This window comes from Astatotilapia calliptera, chromosome 20 (assembly GCF_900246225.1).
Source record: "Astatotilapia calliptera chromosome 20, fAstCal1.2, whole genome shotgun sequence".
NCBI classification, from domain to species: domain Eukaryota; kingdom Metazoa; phylum Chordata; class Actinopteri; order Cichliformes; family Cichlidae; genus Astatotilapia; species Astatotilapia calliptera.
Window position 1 is genome coordinate 30740799 of NC_039321.1, and position 23474 is coordinate 30764272.

Here is a 23474-nt window from a genome sequence, read left to right on the forward strand (position 1 = left end):
AAAGTCAGACAGAAAACAATTCAGTTGAGTTACGCCTGCTGACCGTGGCTCTACAGAATTATGGAGTTTACTTCCGTTTACACACTGCTTCTACATTTGGACTTTTTGTTAAATAAATAATAGCATTTTGCTGTTCATCTGTGGTTGTACTCACCTTTCTTGTAAGACCTGCTTAGAGTTTTTTAATGTCCTGATACATAAAACTTGAAAAGAGGTGTACTTTCTTTTTACCATGACTATATATAATTATTGTACTTTTTATGGGTTAAAATTCAGCAGTCTCCTCTATCCTGCCTCTTTTTCATCCTTTTAATATTGTTTCTCTTCTCTCATTTTTCACTCTGTTTTTCTGCTAACTGCTTTTCTTGAATCTCTCTGAAATGAATAATGCCTGGTAGCAGCCTGTGGACGTGCAGCGTGTGATATGATATGACTGAATGAGCAGGCACCAGAGAATATATGCTCCAACCTCCTAGACTGCAAATAAATAAATAAATATATATATATATATATATATATATATATATATATATATTTATATTTAACGTTTTTTCCTCCCTTCAATGTTTGTCTGCCTCTCCATTTTTCTCACTCAGACTCCGCCATTGTCAATGGAGTGTACTGGTCTGAGGCCTTGAACAAAGTGTTTGTGGATAACTTTGAGAGAGACCCATCACTCATATGGCAGTACTTTGGCAGTGCCAAAGGCTTTTTCAGGCAGTACCCAGGTAAGTGTGTGTTTGTTGTAAGGATGGATGTGATCTGGGGATGACTGTCTGTGTTTTTGTAATTAAGTAGTCGTCTTTATGAAGCAGAAATGGGAATGTTCAGTAACTGAGAGCAGGAGAATGGAGGTTAGCAATGAGCTAGAGGGGAGCAGAAATGCAGAACAGTGGAAGTTTGCCGAGATTAGACTCTGTGTAAAGAAAATAAGAAAAAAATATAAAAACATTTGACACAGGTGAGGTGGCGTAAATATTTTTATAGGAGAAGCATTATCAAAAAGGGGGATAGATGTTATATTTAGCATTGAATATGATGAAATCCACAGAAAGTGTTTTACTTTTCTGTTCTTAACTTTTTACTTTTTTAACTGTAAATTTAAAAAAAGAAAATTTTAAATGTTCAGTGTTACCTGTTGAATTTTACGCGGTTATCATACCTCAGCTGTCCGCTGAAAGCATCTGACCTCAGTTCCCCCAAAGTCATTACTGCATTAATCAATTCTATGCTTAAATAACCCATCAAATCATATTTTCTGTCAACTGGAAAAAAGCCCAAAACAAAACATGAAAATACCCTGCAGTGTGTTCTGTGGAGTGTTTTTAGTCAGAACAGTCACTCTGCACTAAGGTGCTAAAGGGACTGCCAATTGTGCAACATAAGTTAAAAAAAAAGATGTTGGCAACTTATACCTCCTAGGACCTGCGTCCACATACGTGGACATCACATTTTGAGTTATTTGAGTTATTTAGACCAAAATACTCAATTTTGCTCTACATGGGCCTGATATCCACTTACGAGGACATTATACTGCTGCTGTTCTATCGATATTTTAAACGAATATCCTCATAAGTGGCTCTGATTTTTCTCAGAAACAAAAACTAGATAAAAAAAATTTTTTTTTAGTAATTCTTCGTTTTTACATTCATCAGGTCCCAATCAGCCCAAATATCAAAGAGAAATGAAAAATGCATGCCGGTTCGGGTCTTAGGAGGTTAATATAAAATAATTTCTACATAGCAGGATACTGTGAGGGCAAATGTATTTTTAAAGCAACGATACATTCAACTGTGATAGAGAAAGAGTATGTTTTGGTACAAAATCCCAAAGGTTGCTTAAAGAAATGACTTCTTGGCCCACCTTTTTTTTATCACTTAGCTTAGATAGGTAACTTTTCTTAGTACTCCAGTACTTTAGCATCTCTTTGTGCATCTATTTGATTTGTGGCATTCTTAAAGGAATCAAATGGAAGCCAGATGAGCATGGAGTTATTGCTTTTGACTGTCGAAACCGGAAATGGTACATCCAGGCTGCCACCTCTCCAAAGGACGTGGTGATCCTGGTGGATGTAAGTGGCAGCATGAAAGGCCTGAGACTGACTATCGCCAGGCAGACGGTTTCCTCCATACTGGACACTCTTGGAGATGACGATTTTTTTAACATCATCGCTGTAAGTCTGCACAGTCGAGAACATTGTTAGACTCGGATAGGTGCGCAAATGTATTCACAAAAACAAACAAAAAAAACCCAGAGACCCACATCTTTCCTTCTCAGATCAGAGGAAATGCTGGAACGAATCAGCTTTCTCTGCTGTCATGCTCACAACCAATTAACAGTCAGCTGAATGGAGATTTAAAATGCAAAAGAGGCAGTTGTGATTGGATCCAGCCTCAGGCACCTAAAATATTGTTATCGTATTTCAGCGTGATGCAACTCTGCAAGTGTGTGTATGACCGTGCGTGTGTGTCTGATGTGATTTCACATCAAAACATTTCCACAGTCACTTTCAGTCGCTTTCCTCACTGAGCAAAGTTTTCATTATCATTTAATATCCTAATCATGTTGAAAACTCTTCTTTTGAAAAATAGAGAAAAAGAGGATTTGACAATCAGGCAGAAACACATTGTTTCCCCAGACTCTCTCTAAAAGGATATGTCATTTTGACTTATGTGTTTCCTCTTTTTGTTTGTTATTTATTACTGTGTCACTTTTACGGTGTTGCACACATTCTAAAATGGAAATAGTATTATTTTGTCTAAAGTATTTGCAGAGGTGGAACAAATTATGTGTATGCTCATGCAGCGAGATTTGGATATGTGGGGCAAAATGTCTACACATCCAAAGAAGTAAAACTAAAAGAAACATATTCACACACACACATATGCACATAAACTGAAAAGGGCAAAGTTACTTGCTTTGGAAGAATGCACTATCACTGCCTTTCTTAGTCTAATTTGAGCTGTTTTTAAGGCATTGAATGGTAGGCAGGTATCATAAGGGTTATTCTGTGCAGTGTAATGTGCAGTTTTACCCAGATGAGTAGTTTTTAGCATCTTCACACTGCTTTTTTCATGGTAGATTAAACAGCTCTTTTTGAATGCTGGGTTCAAAGTAATGAACATTAATACTTTGTACCTGTGTAATTCTCCAGTACAATGAGGAATTGCACTACGTGGAACCGTGCCTGAATGGAACTCTGGTCCAAGCAGATGTCACCAATAAAGATGTAAGTATCTCCTAATGTTACAGACACATTCAGGTCCGAGTCCATAATTACACCAGCCTGGTTTGAGGATTTAAGTGTAACGCTTTCTAAATAGACTGAGACTTTTATTATTTTTCTTTAGGGCCAAAACAACTATTCCAGTCATTTCTTAGTTCAGCTGCTGGAAGTTACTCTTATAATTTGCTCAGTGCAATTTTAGAGTCAAGAGGACTTTAGTCTTGAGGTGACGTTTGTGTGTCCTAACGATAGGAAATATTCTAATATTCTATAATCCGAGCGAGAGATGGTAGCAATAGGAATTATCAATATCACTTATCTGTTTGATTCCTTATTGAGCTCTTATCGATTCTCATTCTCATTCTTATTGCTCCGCTTTGAGAGTCACCACCATCTCTAACCAGCATTTTACAGACATTACATTCATGCAAATGAATTGTATACTGTGTGCTCTAACGTTTGTGTATTGTGGAGAGAGCTTTCCCTTCTTTATTGTGATCGGTGTTGGGGTACTTACTCAAAAAAAGTAATGTATTACTAATACCATCATATTATTTAGGTATGAACAAAAAGCCGACAACACAAAACAAAGATGCCAACCAGCACACATACTTTAAAATGATTCTAATGTAGAACCATGAAAAGGTCGAAACTGAGGCTCATCAGTTTATTACCTGTTGAAGTTCAGGGTCGGCTGCTGGGAAGGCGTCTGTATTCACTCAGCTTTAGCGCCTCTCTGGGTTCTTGGCTAGCTTAGTGTTAGCATGCTAGCTGTGGGTGCAAGTGCTTGCAAAGAGCTAAGTTATGTTAGCAGTATATTGCAGTTGTTTCTGTCCTGGATGCAGCTTGCAAACTAGAGCAGGGCGACATGGCCAAAAATATTTATCACGATATATATTTGAAAATTTGCGATAACGATATAACCGACGATATAATTGATGCGAGACAAAATACAACTCCACAACATTACTAGCGCAAAAAGACAACCTTCCATTTATTTTCACGTAAACAAGAAGCTGGTTTTTATGTACATTAAAGCTTTATAAAAATGTAACAGTGCAAATGCAAATTCCTTGCTGAAAGTTTAACCAAAAGGCATTTCCAGTAGAAATGGGCTGACATATCCTGAGCATAACCATGTATAATATCCACTGAAGTTAAAAAGAGGTGCTTTGCAACATTAAACTGCAGTGTGCAGTACGTATTTTTCGGACCATAAGGTGCACGGGATTATAAGGCACATTAAGCGAAACAAAGCAGTCAGATAAATCAAACTTTATTAAACTCATTCTTCTTGCTTCCTCCACTTCTGTACCATTGATTCATTAATGTTGAATTCTCTGGCAGCTGCTCTATTCCCATGTTGTTGCAGTATATTAATGACTAACCTCGTATTGTGGATGGATTATCTCAGTTGTTCTCCTGACTGAAGTTTGGTCCGTTTACAGCATCCTGCCATGCGATTGCATTTGTCTCTAACCATGAGGAACCTTCACGTTAACTTTTATAAGTGGAAAAGTGTTAGTGTTCGTCCTCCAGCTTCACTGTTTATGTTATGCTAACATAGCTGTGTCGCTAGCGATCACGTAGCACATCATTATATACCAGCTAGCCCAACTTCAGTAACCCTACAAACGTCACTGCTGTTTAGTTTCCTGTCTTCATTTATGTTGGAAGTGATAGCAGAGCTGTACGTTTGATTTTTTTCAGAAATCTCTCCGTCAGAACATGCTATATCATGCTTAGGTAACTAGCGAAACTAGCGAGCTAACTTCCGCTAGCTTCCTGCTAACTTCTAACTCCGTTAAATGTAATAACTTTTGTTTTCATGGATGCCTGGAAGTTAAACTTTATAGTTACACCTGGTAAAGCAGCAATGCTGATCGTTTTATTAAAGATGAAAGAATTTAGACAGTTTTTAACTCTAAATGATGCTGCAGTGTTGTTTGACCTGAAGATACGGAGTTTAGGACCCAGATTACTCCCAGATTTAAGAGCATCTTAGTCCGACAAATATGACAATAACAACGGCCGCTTGCATGTTCTGCAAAAAAATGTGCTTTGTTGTGTATCTGACGGACAAACACCAAACCAGTTCCACATCACTGAAGTTGCACCATTTTTACAAACCAATTCTGGTTCATCTGTTTCACTCAACAATCTGCCATGTGCGTATGAAAACAAAGGCATTGCGCATGCGCGTTTTACTCCCATTCTATCGCGATATTTCATTTTCCTATCGTTGCCTAACATTATACCGGTATTACCGTGAACGGTATAATATGGCCCAGCCCTATTGCAAACCAATTTGCTCTTGTTCTTTTGTGCAAAAAAATAAAAGTAATGTCCATATCCATGTTATTAGTCCTTTATTTATCCAGGTTTAAAATCTCATTGAGATTAAAAATCTCATTTCCAAGAGAGACCTGGCATCAAGTGCAAGTGGAACTGATAGGCAGGCAGACTAACAATTCCAAGGATTTTAAATACTGGTTACTTACAAGAACCATTTCTCGATTCCCAGTCGTAGCAAAAAGGAGCGTGTTCATGTTAGGAGAGGTCCAACAATGGACCTCTGAGAAAATTCACATGCAAGTTTTCCTTATTCAGATTCATAATTACAAAGTTACCTGAAATGGTCTCTGTCTTATAAATATGCTCTGAACTTCAGCACAGCTAGAATATGAGAACTGCACTCTAACTGTAAATTTAACATAAACTTACAATGACCATGGGCTTGCTTAAAGCTATGTATGTGATGTGCTAATCAGATTGGTGTAGTGAGACTAGCGCAAAGGAGTCCGGTGCTAGAGAAGTACAGTGTTTATTCATTGGAGTGCATTATGTTTGCATAATAATGTCAACATGGTGCAGTTCCTGCTATTATTGAGGCATGATTCCCCTCGTCATCTCTGAGACTCTGATTTATGCAGCATAGACTGCATCAAAAATCTGGTCTCCCCTAAAACCGTTAAAGGTTCGTTTCAAAAATTCAGTTGACTTCTATTCTTACATTCTCAAAGTCTTTTGACACAGCTGTTTTCTAGCAAATACACTGACTGCCTTCCATGCACTACATGAAAGTAGTGGGTTTGTTTAAGTTAGTTTCTGTTTACTTTGTAGTGAGTGTACACTTATGCATATGGATTAGCACTGTGTGTTTAATTTCAGAATGTAGTTTACTGTTGCCTGAGTCAGCCAGCTGAGAGGGGAAGGCAGTCTGCAGCAGTAGATAAGGCTAATGTCTTCTGTTTCAGCTGAGGGCAAGAAGTAGTCGTCACTCTGGAGATTTAAACATTCTGATCTGACGTTCGAAAATATGTTTTTTCACACCCAACGTGAAATGTTGGGGCAAAAACCCACATTAAGTTTTCATGTGACACACATGAATATGACTACATTAATAGTATTTATTTGTCCATATGCATGTCAACGGGTGTGTAAATATGTGGAGGTCATTCATGTCTTGTTGTCATTCACATGTGCAGTAGTTTTACTCTAAAGAGATATTTTAAAGAGATGATCTCTAACGTCATCTCTTTTGGACTTTGTACAAATAGAAACATGTTTGACTTACGCTGGAATCTGAAGCACTGATTGTTTGCTATCTGAAACAGACTGAACTTAGGATTTAAATGACTCTTGTGAGCAGAAATCTTTTTTTCTTGTGTTTAGTAAGAGAAAACTTTCAAACTATTGCTTTGAGCAGCGCCTGTTGATTTATTTCTGAAACAGACCCGTTTGACTCGCTTCTTCAAGCATTGCTCTTCGTTGTTCAACAACGGCCCTTTTTTGTGCAGGTATCGGATTTGCATCTGTCCTCACGTTGATTTAAATAACTTATCATAGCAATCAAAAGCTTTGGCTTAGCAAGCTGCAAAATTGAGATATTTTGGTTAATCATTAAAATGTCCTTGTACCCTGGCTTCTTTCATTTCACTGATACGATCGCTTTTAAGAATCAAAGGTGTCTGAAGGATTGAAGAAGTTTGATGTGCAATGCACATTTCTGAGCCTTTTGGTGCAGACAAAAGGTTGGGAACATTAAGCATTGCATTCACACTGACACACACATTTTCAATCTGCCACTTTAGTACACTGCTGTGCCAGGAATTGAACATGGCCCGCTGTGCTGAGAAAAATCACTTCAATCTTAGCTCACAAGCACACTTGCAAGCAATAGGTAAAGTTTGCTATGCTCCAGGGTACAGCCTTTTTTATCCACATCCATGGATAGCTTATCTTTTTGCCGATTGAAACAGCAGAAGTTGGTTTTGTATACACATTTATCTGTACATTGCACTTGCATTATATGTGTGTGTGTGGGTGTGTGTGCTTGCTCCCAAGAGGGCAAAGCTCTGAAATGGCCTTATGTTTCTTATGACCCCCCCACTGTGTACCAAGAGACTTTGGTCCTCCCATGAGTAAGGAACAAAAGACAGGAAAAGATGACGATAGTGGTAGAAAAAAGGGAGCAGGGGGTGTAGGTTTAGTCTGTTTCTAAATCATGAAACCTGGTTGCATTCATGGCTTATCATGCCTCGATTACCAATGGCAAAACTGATATATGTAAACGGGTCAGGATGGAGAATTGGTTTTATAAAGTTGCTGGATTTAGCAAATCTCAGTAGGAAGTGTTCAAAATGGCAATTACAGGATCTAAATATCTATAAATAGATTATACTGGATAATGGGGACTGTGTGTGTGTGTGTGTGTGTGTGTGTGTGTGTGTGTGTGTGTGTGTGTGTGTGTGTGTGTGTGCATACGCCATGTATTTGTTACCCCAAGGCTGTTACAAGTAATGAGATGTGCACATGAGACCTGTTCAGTTGCTGAAAACATTAAACTGACAATGAATTGCTGGAGAAATAATGTATCCTTTGTAACGCAATCATGCCTGTGAGCAGATGCGCACACACACACAAACGCATGTATACACACATACCCGGTGCAATAAATGACGTTGAGCTAAAAGCAAGAGAAGGGAAACTGGTCATTATGGTTTTTTCAGTCTGTATGTGAGATTTCACTTCAGTATAAGGGGGGAGTTTGCCAGATAAACTGGCTCAGGACTGAATTGAAGAGCCCATTAGACCATTGATGCAAACTCTTCACACATAAATGATGGCAAACCAAATTCAGTAAAATATTTTCTAGGATAGGAACAGTGAAAAGTAATAACTCTGCATCTTGTTCCCCTGCTTTTGTAGCTATCTCTTGCCTCTGCCTTTGTTTTTTCTTCATAAAGACCTATAATTCTGTCTCCTTTTGTGGTTTTGTCACTTTAGTTCTCTGCTTTTTTCAGCGAGATTGTAATGTTCTCAAAACCTTTTCCCCAGCATTTCCGGGAACACCTCGACAAGCTGTTTGCTCAAGGCATCGGGATGTTGGATATAGCTCTGACTGAGGCTTTCAATCTCCTCAGTGACGTAAGTAACGCACTCATGCACGATCGCGGTCATACACGCACACAGACGCACTCTTCAAACACGCATACACATCAGTTTTATGCATAAAATTAATTAGGGTTGTAATTAATAGCTAAATCAACTGATTCATGCAAAATCCAAGTAAACAAGGCACTCGATGACTCAGGTTACTGATCTGACATTTCCTAATTATGGACATGTAATTAATCAAACAGTCATCCGGACAAAGACAAAGACACACAATCTAAATATCCGTATTTCAACAGCATGTATCTTTTAAAGTGTACCCTGACATGCTGCATAGTGATGCCTCGCTGTAATTTTATCTCACAGTAGCCCTTCTACCTTGCGTTCATGCATGCGTATTGAAGGCATGCTATTATAATTCCATTAACTCACTGTTACAACACAGTTAGCGTCCATGGAGAGTCTTGTGATGATACATTATAAGCTCTAATGGGAAGGAAGTGGAAGAACTGTGTGTTAATGAATGAACTGGTTACATTTACATTTGACTGGATGAGAGCTTTTTGTTCTTTGATCATCACGTAGTAACCCTCTGTTTTTCTCCTTCTTTGTCTTTCTCTGTCTGTCTGTCTCCCGATGTCTAGTTCAACGAGACTGGGAGGGGCAGTGAGTGTAGCCAGGCTATTATGTTGGTGACAGATGGGGCAGTGGATACATACGATGCCATCTTTGCCAAGTATAACTGGCCAGAGAGGAAGGTAGTGTATCAGAACACACAAGCACACACATCATATTATTCTGCAAATATGTTCCAAGACAGTCGGGGCAACTCATCTCAGTTTCCCATTATACTTTGGTCACAACGTCATGAGCATGTAACCATGTATACCAGTGTTTGATGAGAAGTGGAGAGAGGTGGGCTAATCCCTCATGTGGCTATGAATGACTTCTTAAACGCACTGTTGAGAAGAGCACAAGTCTTTCTGACCCAACGTTAAAAGGAACCCCTGAGATCTAATGTGCTTTCAAGTGCACTGTACTGCCAGACATATTTGCTCGTCTGCCTTCACATCCATATGAACTTGACTGACATCCCATTCTTAATCCACACGGTTAAATATGATATATTATCCCATAACAGCTTCAGCTACAACAGCTTCAACTATTCTAGGAAGGTTTTCCGCAAGATTTCCTCGAGAATTTTTGAGGTTTGCACTCAATTCATCCTAAAGATGTCAGGACTCTTCTGCAGGCCAAGTTCTCATACACCAAACTCACAAATTGTTCCCACAAAGTTAGGAGCATGAAATTGTTCCCGCCTCTGCCAAACGTTACACTTGGCTCAATGAGGTCAGACAAGGACCGTCTCTCTGTAAGTGTGATTCGTCACTCCGCACGTTTGGAGGTCTGTAGTGATCGACTCTTTAGAAAGTGTCCGACCTCTGCACACTATGCACGCCAGCAGTTCACATGGTCCAACACTTCATGGCTGAGTTGCTGTTGTTCCCTATCGTTTCCACTTTGTTATAATACCACTAACAGCTGATTGTGTAATATTTAGTGTAGAGGACATTTCACAACAGGTGACATCCTATCACGGTACCACCCTGGAATTCACTGAACTCCTGAGAGCGACTTTCACAAATATTTGTAGAAGCAGTCTGGATGCCTGCTTGATCTTATTTATCTGCAGCAATGGAAGTGACTGGAACCCCTGAATTCAGTCATTTAGATGGGTGAGTGAATTGGCAATGTAGTGTACATAAATCAACAGAAAGAATGAGAAGAGCACTGTTCTACAGGGTTGGGGCAATGACTTCTAGTTATGCCAAATTATTTTGGAGATTATGTATGGGGATTTCAGGAGCAGGAATCCTCCGAACCCGCTCCTTCCGGTTGTCATCTACAGAGGTTCCCCCAGTTCTGCAAGCTGTTCATTCTCATTTACGTGCCCACCCTCCCTCCTTGTTCTCAGTTTTCTAACTTCTTCATTTCTATGTAGCACACGGGGATCTGCCAGGCCTGGGCGCCGTCGCCAGTCCCCTTCGAGGCCTTTCCCACACCGCAGCTCAATTCATGTCAAAGCATTCACCTACTAAAGCACTGTCAAACCTAAAATGAGGACGTGGGCCCAGCTAGTAAATAACTAAATTAGAAATACAGTTGCTTGAGAAATGTTCAGTGTCTTGGTAAATCTGTCTAAAAAGACCACTAAGATCACAGTTTTTCTGTGTGGTTTTCTGTTTGTGCAGTAAATCTTTTTGACAAGCAGAGGGCATTGAGTGGATCCAGTGTGGGATCTTTTTGAAGTAACGGCCCCGTTGAAAAAGACAACACACTTTTGCTGCTGTCCTGCAGTGTTGCTGTGGTTCTTTCTGATCTGTCACGAAATGCAACCGAAGGGCAGAAAAGATGGAGGAGGAGACAAAAAAGGGTTATTCTAAGGTCTTTTCTCTCTAAAGGAAAACGTTTGAAGTATCGAATGCAATAGTACATATTCACTGTTATCACACACTGTATACAGTACACATACTGTAAAAGTGAATATGACTTCAAAGGACACAAACAGTTCCTTTACCTCAGGTAAATCCTAAATGCTTTGAGGTTGAGAGGAGAGGCCTTTGACATTAGGCAGTTAAGACATATTTTTAGTCATTTTTAACACTGACTCTGAGTAGATGTTTCTGTGTATCATTATGGATGCCTTTTAGTTACTATTAGTGCCACACTTGCACATTGTGTTTCTGCATGTCTGGTACAGTCTGTATTAAAACTGCCGAAAGCTCTCCCCCCCCCGACAGCTCAAGGCTGAACATCAGTGAGCAGAGGGGACAAGGCTGCTAGATAGTTCCATTTAGAAGAAGCCCCACTGATAATAGAAGTCTTCAGTCTCTGTCACTCTCCTCAGTCTGTCCCCCCCACCCCCAATCTCCCACCTCCACCCACCACTGCTGTTTTTTTAATGGATTCCTTCCAACCCATCTTAGAGCTTCACCACTGTTGAGAATCGCACCAACTATACAAACAGGCTTTGGCAAGTGTGAATGCTAAAAACATGATAAATGTCTGTATTCAGACAGCATGTGTTACACAAAAAGATCATAAAGGGTTGATTACCATAAGAAAAAAACAGCCGTGATAAAAAGTCTAAAACATTTCTTCCTGTTACAGCAGCGATTATTTTCAAAGTGATTTTCTCTTAATGTTCAAACGTTAGCTTATTTTTCCTTCACATTTTTGAAGCAAAACTTACTAAAGACTTACTAAAACCAGCATCACACAAATATTCACATAACCACACCTGTAGGATGAGCGTAACCATACAAAACACCGACATGCTCTTTACATACCCTCTCATACACATGCTTATCCACTCTCCTAGCAAATCAAATCTTTTAAACACAATGCAGCACTTCCTGTGACCATACAGGACTGTGAGATGGAAATCTCAGCGTTGTTTGAAGTGCCTTTCAAAAAATGAGGGAAAAAGCCGACGGCATTGATTAGAACAATCACGAGTCCCTTGACTTAAAACACTGACAATTTTCTGTCTGTAGTGTTGCCAAACTCTATCTATTACCTGAGCCTGTAGCCTGCTGAGTTGTAAAATCCCCAGACAGCTAATTTGTGATCAAATTGTTTGGCAGGTGAACGGCCCTCGGGGACAGAAACCTGGGATGTGCCATCAGTGTATTATGTAAACTGAATACGGTGTTCCAAGCTGGAACAGATTAATGCCAGTTAAAGTTGAACACTGTGTACATGCGCTTAAAAAAAGAGTCGACTGCCCGACTGCACAAATTCCATTAATTTGTATTTGCTGATATTGCTCTAGGCTGATAGCACTATATTGCATCCAATGACGTATTGTAATCATTTCAAGATTCGTTTTTTTGTTGTTTTTGTTTTTAATTAGTGCGTCACAGTCTTGTATCCTTTGCTCTTATTTCCTTTTCAATATACTGAAAGGTCAGGCGCAGTGAATCAGATGATTTGTTATTAGGAGACTTCCACTGGATGCAAAGGGCTGCACTGAATGTGGGAGCTTGTAGTGTGGCCGTAGACATAGCTGTAGAAACTCCTCGAGAGGTGGAAACAAGGCATCCCTGCCTATTGAAAGATGCTGTGCAGAGAGCCACATGTATAAATGATATACACACTGATATGCTGTCCTGCACACAACAATGACCGTGCTAGCTTTTGAGTTGTCTTTGTGCACTGCCTATACCCTATCTGTCACCACCGTTTGGCAGTGCATCACAAGGCAACATCACCCTGCATTTGCCAACATTGTGCCTCGTTTTCCTAGGCGGTTGAGCATAACTGCCTGGAGAGTGGAGATTACTCAGCACTACAGCCTAGAAAGGACAATCCTTAGGCTCTCTCGTGACCTAGACTGGTGATACCATGAGCACTCATGTGTCAGTCTCAGTGTGTCTCAGCCTCACAATTTGAATTGTGAGACGAACTCATTGCAAGTTGAAAACTAATACTAGACCGGAAAAACGAATTCCTTGGAGAAGCCTGTGAATCAATATGTAAGACTTGCTGATGAAGCTTGTTAGATCCTGTATCTGAATTAAAATAGAAGAGCAGTGCCCACACAGACTGCAAACAGAAAAGCTTCTTTGACCAAATATCTTCTGCTCAGACACATGTAGGCTTACTGAATAGTGGCCGTATACAAACCATTTCTGTTTGCATGTCTGTCTTTGTTGCAAATTTGGATTCAGGTTAAATCATCGAGTTGATCTATATGTAAAATTGGCCCGTTTTTTTCAAAGTAGCACTTTGGCAGGTCTTAGACTTTGTTAAGTACTGAACAGAAACATCAAACCCCTTTGCTTGCTTTACTTACTCTTTCAAAAAATGTGTGAATGTTCTGGAGGACAGAATCAGTCATTAAGTTAAATGCTAAATATGTAAAATATTCATACATGTACTAACTGAAATTACATCCATATCACTGTCTATGCACACTGTATGTGTGTGCATGAATTTGCAGTATTTATATCCTGATGTGTCTGTTCTTTCGTGCATGTGCATTTTTTTCCTTGCATGTAAACTTTGTGCACTCAACTATCTTAAAGATTGCATGTCGTGGCTCAAGTTCTACAGTTTCTTCTTCTACCTCAGTTTTACCGTACTCAGCTGTAAACCTCGTCCATATTTAATAACTAGTCTGTTGCGGTTTGGCTTTCAGTGAAGTGAAACACATAATCACACAAAGAAAAGCTTACATGACACGTCTTTATCAAAGTCTTACATGGCATTGTTCTGATTACAACAGCTGTGTTGTGTTTTCCTAACACTTTGGTAGTGTCAGTCAAATGGCTGAAGTTTGATGAATAGAGGATTATTGTGGTCTAGATAATGAGCGGTGAATGAAACAACTATGCTTATTCAGTGAAACATATTACCGTTATCAACAGACTGACATTATCTGGAAAAAAAACTATTTAGAACTGTCCATGGTCAAGGTGGTAAATTTACGTATTAATTTTAAAGACTTTTTTAGTTAAAAACAATGTAATAGAGAATGCAGTGCATACATATTCCAGGAAAAGTCAATTGCATCTATACATAAATGATATTTTTGCATAAATTTTTGCAATTTTCAGACTTTCTGAGTTCCAAAATTGTATCAAATACATGTTTAAAACTCTGAGAGGTCTACGCACTCATGTGCATTCATATGCAGTACACACAGTACATGTACACACACAAACAGAAACATGCTGTCGGGGTTAAGGGAGTCAGTGGAAAATGCATATGCAATAGGCACAGCAGCTGCGCCCCCAGAGGCTTGCATCTGGTCCAATCTGGCAACAAATCTCTTTACACTCTCATACATGCACCTGCCAAATTCACCTGCTGCTGGAGCCAATGAGCCAGGGAAAAAATGGGTTTGGCACATAAGAGTAAAGAAGATTCTCCGTACTGAGCACATAAAGCTTTTTCAAATTAAAATTTGCGTTTTATCTTTTGTAATCACTGTAATTGCAGATTTTCAAAACACTCGCCTGCATTTGCTCATCCTTGATTTTTCGGTTCTTGAATAAAAAAAATAGCTGGAACTGAACATTTAAATTTAAAGGTAACACAATAAACTTTCAGGAAGCAATCATCAACTAGGAGACTTGGTAATCACTAAATGAGAAAGAATGAGTCTTTTGCCAGACGTTGACAGTGTTATCTTCTGAATGGTACCATGGCGGCCCCTATCAAATATGATTAAAATGAATGATGGGAGCTATCTGCTTTTCTTTCCCCAGGTCCGTATATTTCCTTACCTGATTGGTCGAGAATCAGCCTTCGCAGAAAATCTAAAATGGATGGCGTGTGCTAACAAAGGTGGGCTCTTCAAAGACGCTACTTTCTCTCTCCCTGTAATCTGTTTTGGTGGGGTAAAGTTGCAGCGTGTCACTGTCAGCTGGAGGAAAAGTATTACATTATGCAGCTCAGGATTTGTTTGGAGTTTTTGGCACATGTGTCTGTGTGCATACATACACTAGCATAGATGAGTTTGTCGGCGCTCATCAGCATAAGCAGGTGTATGCGACAGGAAGCAACGGGTTCCAGTTGCACAGGCCAGATGTGTCATATTACTTCTTCTTTGAGCTTAAAGTCCAAATGAATCATAGTGATGCGCCACTTTCGAGCAGCTTTCTGTGTGGTCATGGTTGTCTTAATGCGTAGAGCACTTTCCTCCAGGATCTATATTTAGCTGGGAGGTGGCTGACAGAGACAGTCTGGCTCCATTTCCTCAGGCTCCAGCAGATAAGACAGGCAAGTCACAGGTCACACAAAGGGTGTTAAGTGTGTGTGTGTGTGTGTGTGTGTGTGTGTGTGTGTGTGTGTGTGTGTGTGTGTGTGTGATACAAGAACATCCACAGTGTTGCTTAGACGTGATATCAGAGAACCCATCCAGTGTCTTTGAGGATATTAGTGATGATAAAACCTGAGACAGAAGAGGCTCACAGACGTCTGTGAGTATTCTTGTTTGGCTGTGCGCTTGTATGCGCTCGTGTGCGCATGCACCAGGGAATGCACATGTTGCCCTAAGGCTGTTGCAAGCAATGTGATGTACACATGAGACCTGTTTGGTTGCTGAAAACATTGTGTTTGTTTAGACTTGTGTATGTGTGTAATGCTATAGTACAGATGTTAATGTGTGTGACTGATGATGATTCAGGGGGATGACTGTGACTTTCTCTCCATCCCGGAAATGATGCAGAACAGTCTTCTGTCAAAAACTCTGCGTGGCCCAGAATATTAGCAGGACTGGAAATGCTATGAGTGTCACAGTGCAAGTAAAGCTACTTTTGGCTGCTTCCTTATTCACGAGGAGTCGCCAGAGCGGGTGGCGCCGCATGTTTGATTTGGCAGATTTTTATGCTGGATGGCTCTGATGTAACCCCAGAGGAATTTGTTTGGGATAGAAGTGGTGCAAGTATCAGTAAAATAATGTTACATGTTTTCACTAACTCTCAGCATTTACCGTATATTTACTATCCATCCATTCGCTTCCGCTTATCCTTTTCAGGGTCGCGGGGGGCGCTGGAGCCTATCCCAGCTAGGGCAAGAGGTACACCCTGGACAGGGCGCCAGTCTGTCGCAGGGCCAACACACAGGGACAGACAACCAGTCGCACTCACATTTACACCTATGGTCAATTTAGATTGTTCGATTAACCTATCTCCACAAGCTGCATGTCTTTGGACTGTGGGAGGAAGCCGGAGTACCCGGGGAGAACCCACGTGAACACGGGGAGAACATGCAAACTCCACTCAGAAAGACCCCGGCCTGATGGTGGAATTGAACTCAGGACCTTCTTGCTGTGAGGCGACAGTGCTAACCACCAGTTTGTTGCTTTGGACGGTCGATATTATTTATTAAACTCGTCCCCTTTCGCTACCTCTACTCTTTGCATCTTCACATTTCCTTCGACCTCATTCACACATGTATTCTGTCTTTTTCCTACTGACTCTCCTTTCGTACCTGCATACCTCCGCCTCCTCTCTGGGGTTACTTCTATCTGCTCCATATTCTCACTACAAATCGCCGTGCTGTCTACAAGTAACTTTAGTGTCGTTTCAGATGTTCTTAGCAATTATTTGCCAAAATGTGTATCAAAGCTAATCAACACCCCTTTATAAATTGTTTATTACACGTGCAATTTAACATCTTAATTGTATTCAGATTTAAACGCTGCATCAGTACTTGCCTTGTTGCAACCAGTGCAGGAGTAGTTTTCCTCTAGTGTCTTTTGAGTATTCTTAAATGTGGTATATTTCTGCAGGTAATCAGTACTTTTTTAAAGGCCATTTTAACAGGAAGCAAGGCAACATTTCTAAGTATTCTTTAAGTCATCTAGATTATTTTACCGGCTGGGTTGATGCGCCACATCTATCACAGATCTGTGTATTGTGTCTAGACTTCAGGTCCTTTCTCCCTGTGGAGTCAAAGTTGTTGCCGGGAAAGATGACCCCAACATCTATTTCCTCCGACGAGCTCTCTCCTAATAAGCAAAAAACTTAGTTTTGTTGTAAAATACTTTTACAACTGTGCACCAAGAAAGCGCTTCCTTACACGATGATACATTTTTCACTTCCACCTCATCCATTATCAGGACACCTTACGGGATCTTATTTGCTACATATGACCCAGACCAAGGTCATGTAAAAATATATTGATGCCCTCAACCTGTCCACACCTTGCTGAGGCTGTATTGTTTGTACAACATGGGTACCATCCACTGAAAGTTGGGAGCCTTCATTTTTCTTCCCCTGGCACCTGGCCCTGATGGCTCAGCTCGAAGGACGCCCTCAGCCTTCGAGAGGGAGCAGTAATTCTCAACTCACTACTGTGATGAACGATGCAGTTAGACTAGACAGTGTCTTTGTGTGTGACATGCGTCTGTATGTGTGTGTTCTCATTGCACCGTCTGGTGGAATAATGGCTCCAAATGCCTCTGAGGATAAAAAAGACCTGCAAAGGTTCACTTCCAGGTCAAGTTCTGTTAATATACTGATTACAGCAGTTATGTGATATCAGCACTTTTTTTCAACAATAGATTTTATTTTTAGTTAATTATTCTATTTTGGGCTTTACTATAGATATAGTTTTAAGATTAGCTTATAATCAGTGGTGCATATTATCAGATATTTGGGCTGGGTTGATGCGCCACGTCTATCACAGATCTGTGTATTGTGTCTAGACTTCAGGTCCTTTCTCCCTGTGGAGTAAAAGTTGTTGCCGGGAAAGATGACCCCAACATCTATTTCCTCCGACTATGATTTTCTACTTGAATGCCCAACGGTGATGGAGGCAGTTTGCTGTTTTTACAGCTGGGTGAAAATGTGGTGGGCTTTTTCTTTTCCCTTATTCATGGCGCCTCTGTCTCTGTCTGACTGCAATGCTGACTCTCTTCCTCTCGCTTTTTCTGAACCTCCTCCTGAGATAACAGTACATTTCCTCCTTCACATACACATTAGTATCATAACGATGGCATTGCCATTATGGGAGATGGAATCGCTTGTAGTTTAGCTGAGATATTTTTGGTCTTACATTTAGATACACATGCATATACATATACATTAAAACCCATGATGGTTGGGTCTTGCTTGAATAGTTTGCGGAGGATACTTTAAAAGTTAGTCATGCATTTAACCAAGTTTCCATCATGCAAACAGCAGGTCAGCAGCACTGCATCCCAGATGTAGTTAGTCTGCATTGTTATTAAAATAGTAGCAATGGCTTGGAATATGTTGCTGGCTCCATAAAGCTAAAATGTTTTTTCAGGCATCTGATCTGCCCTCAAACAAGCTTAGAAACACAGAGCATGTGTTTTTGGGCAGTAGTGAGTTGGACTTCTGAGCCTGTGCTGCCTCATTGTTGGCAGGATCTAACTTAAATAATTAATCTACTTTAATTAAGAATGAACAATTCTTCATTTCTGTTTATCTTTCTCCTCCACTTTTTGCTCAACAGGGTATTTCACTCAGATTTCCACACTGGCAGATGTGCAAGAGAACGTGATGGAGTATCTCCATGTTCTCAGTCGTCCTAAGGTGATCGACCGGGAGCACGACACAGTTTGGACTGAGGCCTACATCGATAGCACTGTGAGTTGAATATGCCTTCGCTTGCTACTTAACTCCAGTTCACGTGGTCCTTGATAGCCTCACATATCCACTGGGCTGTTGTAGGCTTAGAAAACTCCATAATGGGCTGAATTGTTGTATACATAAACCACAGGACCTTTTGTATAAGTTCATATTGTGAAAACATGTATTTTGAAGGGGAATGAATTAAACAACCCAAATGAAAGTGATCGAGGGTGAAAGACGAGCAGAGGGCTGACAATGTTTTCTGCATTTGTACCTTTGACTGTGAATGAGTTAAATGAGTCTGTGTGTAGCAGATGGACCCATTAAGTAAACGAGCCTCCTGTGTGTGCTTGGGAGCTTTGTAGGGTTGCAGCATTTTCAACTCCAGACAGTCTTAGGAGAATCTTTTTTGGGGCATTGCCCATAGATGACCTTTCCCGCATGAAAAAGTCTCACTTCAGATTTATTGATAGTGGAAATACTGTGCTTGGTTTAGAAGAGGGTGCCATCATACCAGAGCATGATGGGTCACAGTCATTTGCCTTTAACTCACCAGGGCATTTATGTGGGCTCTTCTCACATGGATGCAACGTTGCACAATTGTACTGGGGAGCTGCTATAATAAAGTAAATGTAATGTCTGATCTGAACGCATGGGGCATTTATTGTTCCCACATGTGCCATCATTAGGTAATGTCTAGAATAGTTCAGGACTTTGCTGTGAAAACTATGATTTCCAATCTCTAAATCTCCTATCACCATACTGGCCGACATACTGAGCATAAGCAGGTAGTGAATATTGTGAATTACAGTCAAAATAATAATATTTTCTGAAATCGTGCATTCGTCTCCTGTACATCCTCTATAGTTGAGTGGCAAAACATCCCGAAAAACCCCTGAATGATAATAACAGAGTTAAAAGGACGAATCCTCTGTGATCCAAAGTCAGCACACAACATGCTGCATCATTCACCACACTGGTCCTTCTTGGCTTACTGTGTTAGACACGCAGAGAAAATAGCAGGAGTTAACAGTTTCTGTATAGATTAAGAGTGTGAGAGCTTTGGCCATGTAAAGGCAAAGGTAAGTGCCCTCCACTAGAAATACCCACCACGCAATCAAAAAACCACATAAAAATAGACTCTTTTCTCTCAGCTATCCTTTGAATATCCCTTATGTTTTACCCTTTCCTGTCTTTCTGTGCTCATTTGTTTCTCTTTGTCCTCATTTTCCCTCCCATTTATCACAGAAGTGCATACACTCAGCGCTGACCTAACACGTATAAGGAAATGCTTACGTTTTCTTGCAGTAGGAGTTGCGGCACTTGAGTGTTGATTCCTCTCTGCTGCGGCCCTTTTGACTATAAAGTTTGCCTCTCTTGAGACAGTCGCTGTTTTTAAGTTGTGTTCAATGTCAGTGGATTGTATGTGCCCACTGGCACTCCATTCAGTGAAAATTGCACCGAAAGGCTTTCTGACACTTATCCACAAATGTATTGACCCTGTCTCTCCTCCTCATCGTCATCCTCCTTCTCACCTCCTCTTCCTTCTCAATCTGTTCTCTTTAGCTCCCCCAAGCACAAAAGGTAAATGTGGTTTGAGGTCATTGGTGCATTGTGCTGTGGTGAGGCCTGCTGTGTGTCATGTGCATTTCTTGTGCATGTGCGTTTCGGTTTCTAATATCTGTGAAATGAACTATCATAGCGGCTCGTGGCATTTTCTTATGTGTCGTTGTCATATGTTGTTTGTCAACTTCCTGATTGAAGCCATGCCTCATGGTTGTCATGGGTGCCATTCACGCGCTCTCTTTTGCACGTCTGATTTCGCATTCGCACACGTCTGTGCACAAACTCGCTCATTCTTCACTGGTGATGCTATGTTAGCCTTGCTTTGCCAGTGTCTCTGGGCTGGCATTGTGATTATGTGTGTAAATGTGAGGCTTCATTTTGTTCTTTGGCCTGTGTGATTTTTGGTGTGAAAACAAGATTGCCTGTGTTATTTGTTTTGGTAGAATTCTCCAGAATAAGCTGTTTTGTCATCTTCTGGGTGAAAATCCAATAGTCCATAATGGTTGGCGGGATGATCTGTTCTGATGCCTTTTTATCATTTTCAGTGTTTTATTTTTCCAGTGATTTATGAATCGTATGTGGGTTGAGATAAGCAGCTCTATAATCACAACAGTGATGATGGCGAAACAAAAGAGCGCTCTGCCTCCCCATCAGTGTGAGCGAGGCACAGCAGTAGCATTACACAGCTGGCAGGCCGTATGTCTGACATAGTGCTGTTAGTGTGACAGACCCGAGCTGATTGACCTCAAAACAGCTCAGCAGAAAACTGAAATAGATATCATTTTATTAGGATTAGCGAGGAATCTGTACCAATTCTTTGCATATAATTGCCCCAGCACTGCTCTGGCCTGGGTGAACACACATACACACTACTCCAGTGACAGAAGGATGCAAACATGTGTGATAAGAAGTGAGCAAAACTCCTTGGATGGGCTCTGTGTTAGAAAATTGATGAGCATTTTGTTCCAGGACTGAAGTGTATCATCTTTCCTTCATGCTATCTTTCCCCGGTTTTCTCCCTCTCACTGCGACCCAGCAGTCCGTCTTTCTTATCTTACCTTTCTTTTGTGTTTTGTTTTGTTTTATTGTTTCACTTTGCTTCTTCGCCCCTATCTCTTTCCCTCCACCTGTGCTCTCCTTTCTGCCATCCTCCCTCTTGCTCTCCTATCCCTCGTTCCACCAGCTTCATTCATCATTCTCTGGCTCATTTGGCTTTGTTTCCCACTCTGCTGGATGAACTGACACTGGAGCTCAGGGATGATGCGAGGGAGGTGAGAGGAATGTGTCAGGGGGAGATATTTGAGGACAACGGTAGGGAGGGTTGGAAAAAGAATATAAGAGATTAAAGAATCATAAACATTGTGGGAGTGACAGGAGGAATTTGCACTGAAGTTTCAAAAAACGAGACTGATACTTGATTAAGTACGAAGACCAAAAAATGGGGAATCTGTGAGCGGCTGATTGCCTTTTGAAGATAAACTGAAATGCTGAGATGTTCAAAATGTCTTGCTGGATGAACATGAACTCCGCTATTTCAAAGCAAAGCATTAATATTGATTGAGGTAATTAAGAGCTTTCAAAGATAATCCCCAAACACCTGTGCAGTAAAAACATGTGCTGGATGTGTGCCAGCTCAGCTTCCCATCGGGTCTGTTTTAGTTTGCTCAAATTAGTCTGCAGAGGTGGCGTTGGCTCCCGCACACACAAACCTGGTCTCCAAGGAAACAGGGGTCACCTCATCTACCTCCATGCAATTTGTCACAGCAACCTAGATTATAAAGTGTACTATGAAACATAAAACACAGGCCAAGGGTGTGTATGTTAGCCCTCTGATGGGTATTGGTGTGTGTGTTTATGTGTGTGTGGGTATGTGCTAGTGCGGTGTCAAGTGTATTAATGCCCACTGGTGTTCTCGTTCATTATTTGACCCACAGCAGGGAAAAGAACTTCCACAGCTCCTTTACTCTGACTCATACAGGTAAATTTGCAGAGGCAATGATGATGCAGATTTGGCCCAGATGTGTGAGTTCTGACTTAAGGATTAGGGTTAGCACCACTTCCACTTTCACAGCAAGAAGGTCCTGAGTCAGCAACACCAGGCTAGGGCAGGCCTTCGATGTGGAATCCTCGTGCTCTGCCATAGGTCTTCGATTTCACACAGCATCTAAACACATGCAGTTACTGGCCTGGTTGCTTCAAGCTGGCTGCCCGTGCTCCTAATAATTAGGATGGGTTATGCAAAGAGAAGAAATCCCCCGTGGGGCTGAATAAAGTGTACCTTTTCTGTAGCTCTGATGGTGACTTTAAATGCACTGCCTCTTCTTATTTACCTAAAAGTATGGCAACCCCTGGAAGTGCATGGGCATTTTTACCAATTTGAACAATCTGGATTTCTGCTCAAAGGGTTCACATATTACACAGAGTCTTCTATTGGGGTTCACAGGGATACAGCAGCCCACAGGACCAGTAATATACTGCACTGATTGAAACGACCTGGGCTTGGATATATCTCTTTAATTTATCCCGTTCAGTGGTAGCACGGCTGCCACGTGTTGCAGCTGCAGTATCTAGGTATGCTTCGTTCTCCCTTCTATGTCCAATATTGGACTCCAAATTACATTTAGCAGCTGTCCAAACTCGTGCCACTAATTCCTCTTTCCTCAGCGTCTGAGGGATATTGACAGATTTCCTTGTCATTACCTGTTATCTCTCATGGTAAAAAAGAAAAAAAGTCTTGGGGTGGGGAAAGCACTTTTACAATGTCGGTATAAAATTCAGTGCTTTCTAAAGATGCGTGCTGATATTTAGTCAGTCCAACAAATTTAAAAGATGATATTCCTTTGATTAGTGCAGCGTAAGTAGAACATGCTTTATGCTTTTTGCCGCTCCGTGTTCCCCTGAACTATTGTAGATTTTCATCTTGGATTTATTCTTTGCTTAATGATCCAATTACTGATGCTGAATGGAAGAAGTCACTGACATTTAGACAGATTCAACATTTCTGGGAAGGCAAGGTTAGATCATATTTTTCAAGTACTAAGCCTTCCTCCAGTCTCCTAAGAAAACAGTGTCAAGCTTTCATCTGTAATGGATATCATCGTCAGATACAGACATCCGGTAGAAAGATAAATATCATAATTATCCCAGCAGTCTTTAGAGGGGGGGGGGGGTAC

The 23474-nt window shown here is 40.8% G+C and overlaps 1 protein-coding gene across 2 annotated transcripts in view; it reads left to right on the top strand.

The window, feature by feature from the left end:
• Window positions 1-23474, top strand: part of cacna2d3a (calcium channel, voltage-dependent, alpha 2/delta subunit 3a) — a 130188-nt gene that overhangs the window by 67642 nt on the left and 39072 nt on the right. Inside the window, exons 6-13 of one of the 2 annotated variants that reach the window (XM_026155216.1) lie at window positions 597-728; window positions 1962-2173; window positions 3155-3229; window positions 8567-8656; window positions 9268-9381; window positions 14899-14977; window positions 18617-18750; window positions 20302-20319. In XM_026155216.1, the coding sequence (XP_026011001.1) occupies window positions 597-728; window positions 1962-2173; window positions 3155-3229; window positions 8567-8656; window positions 9268-9381; window positions 14899-14977; window positions 18617-18750; window positions 20302-20319 (854 nt within the window). The remainder of the gene's footprint in view (window positions 1-596; window positions 729-1961; window positions 2174-3154; window positions 3230-8566; window positions 8657-9267; window positions 9382-14898; window positions 14978-18616; window positions 18751-20301; window positions 20320-23474) is intronic. The other variant, XM_026155217.1, reaches the window with a different exon arrangement.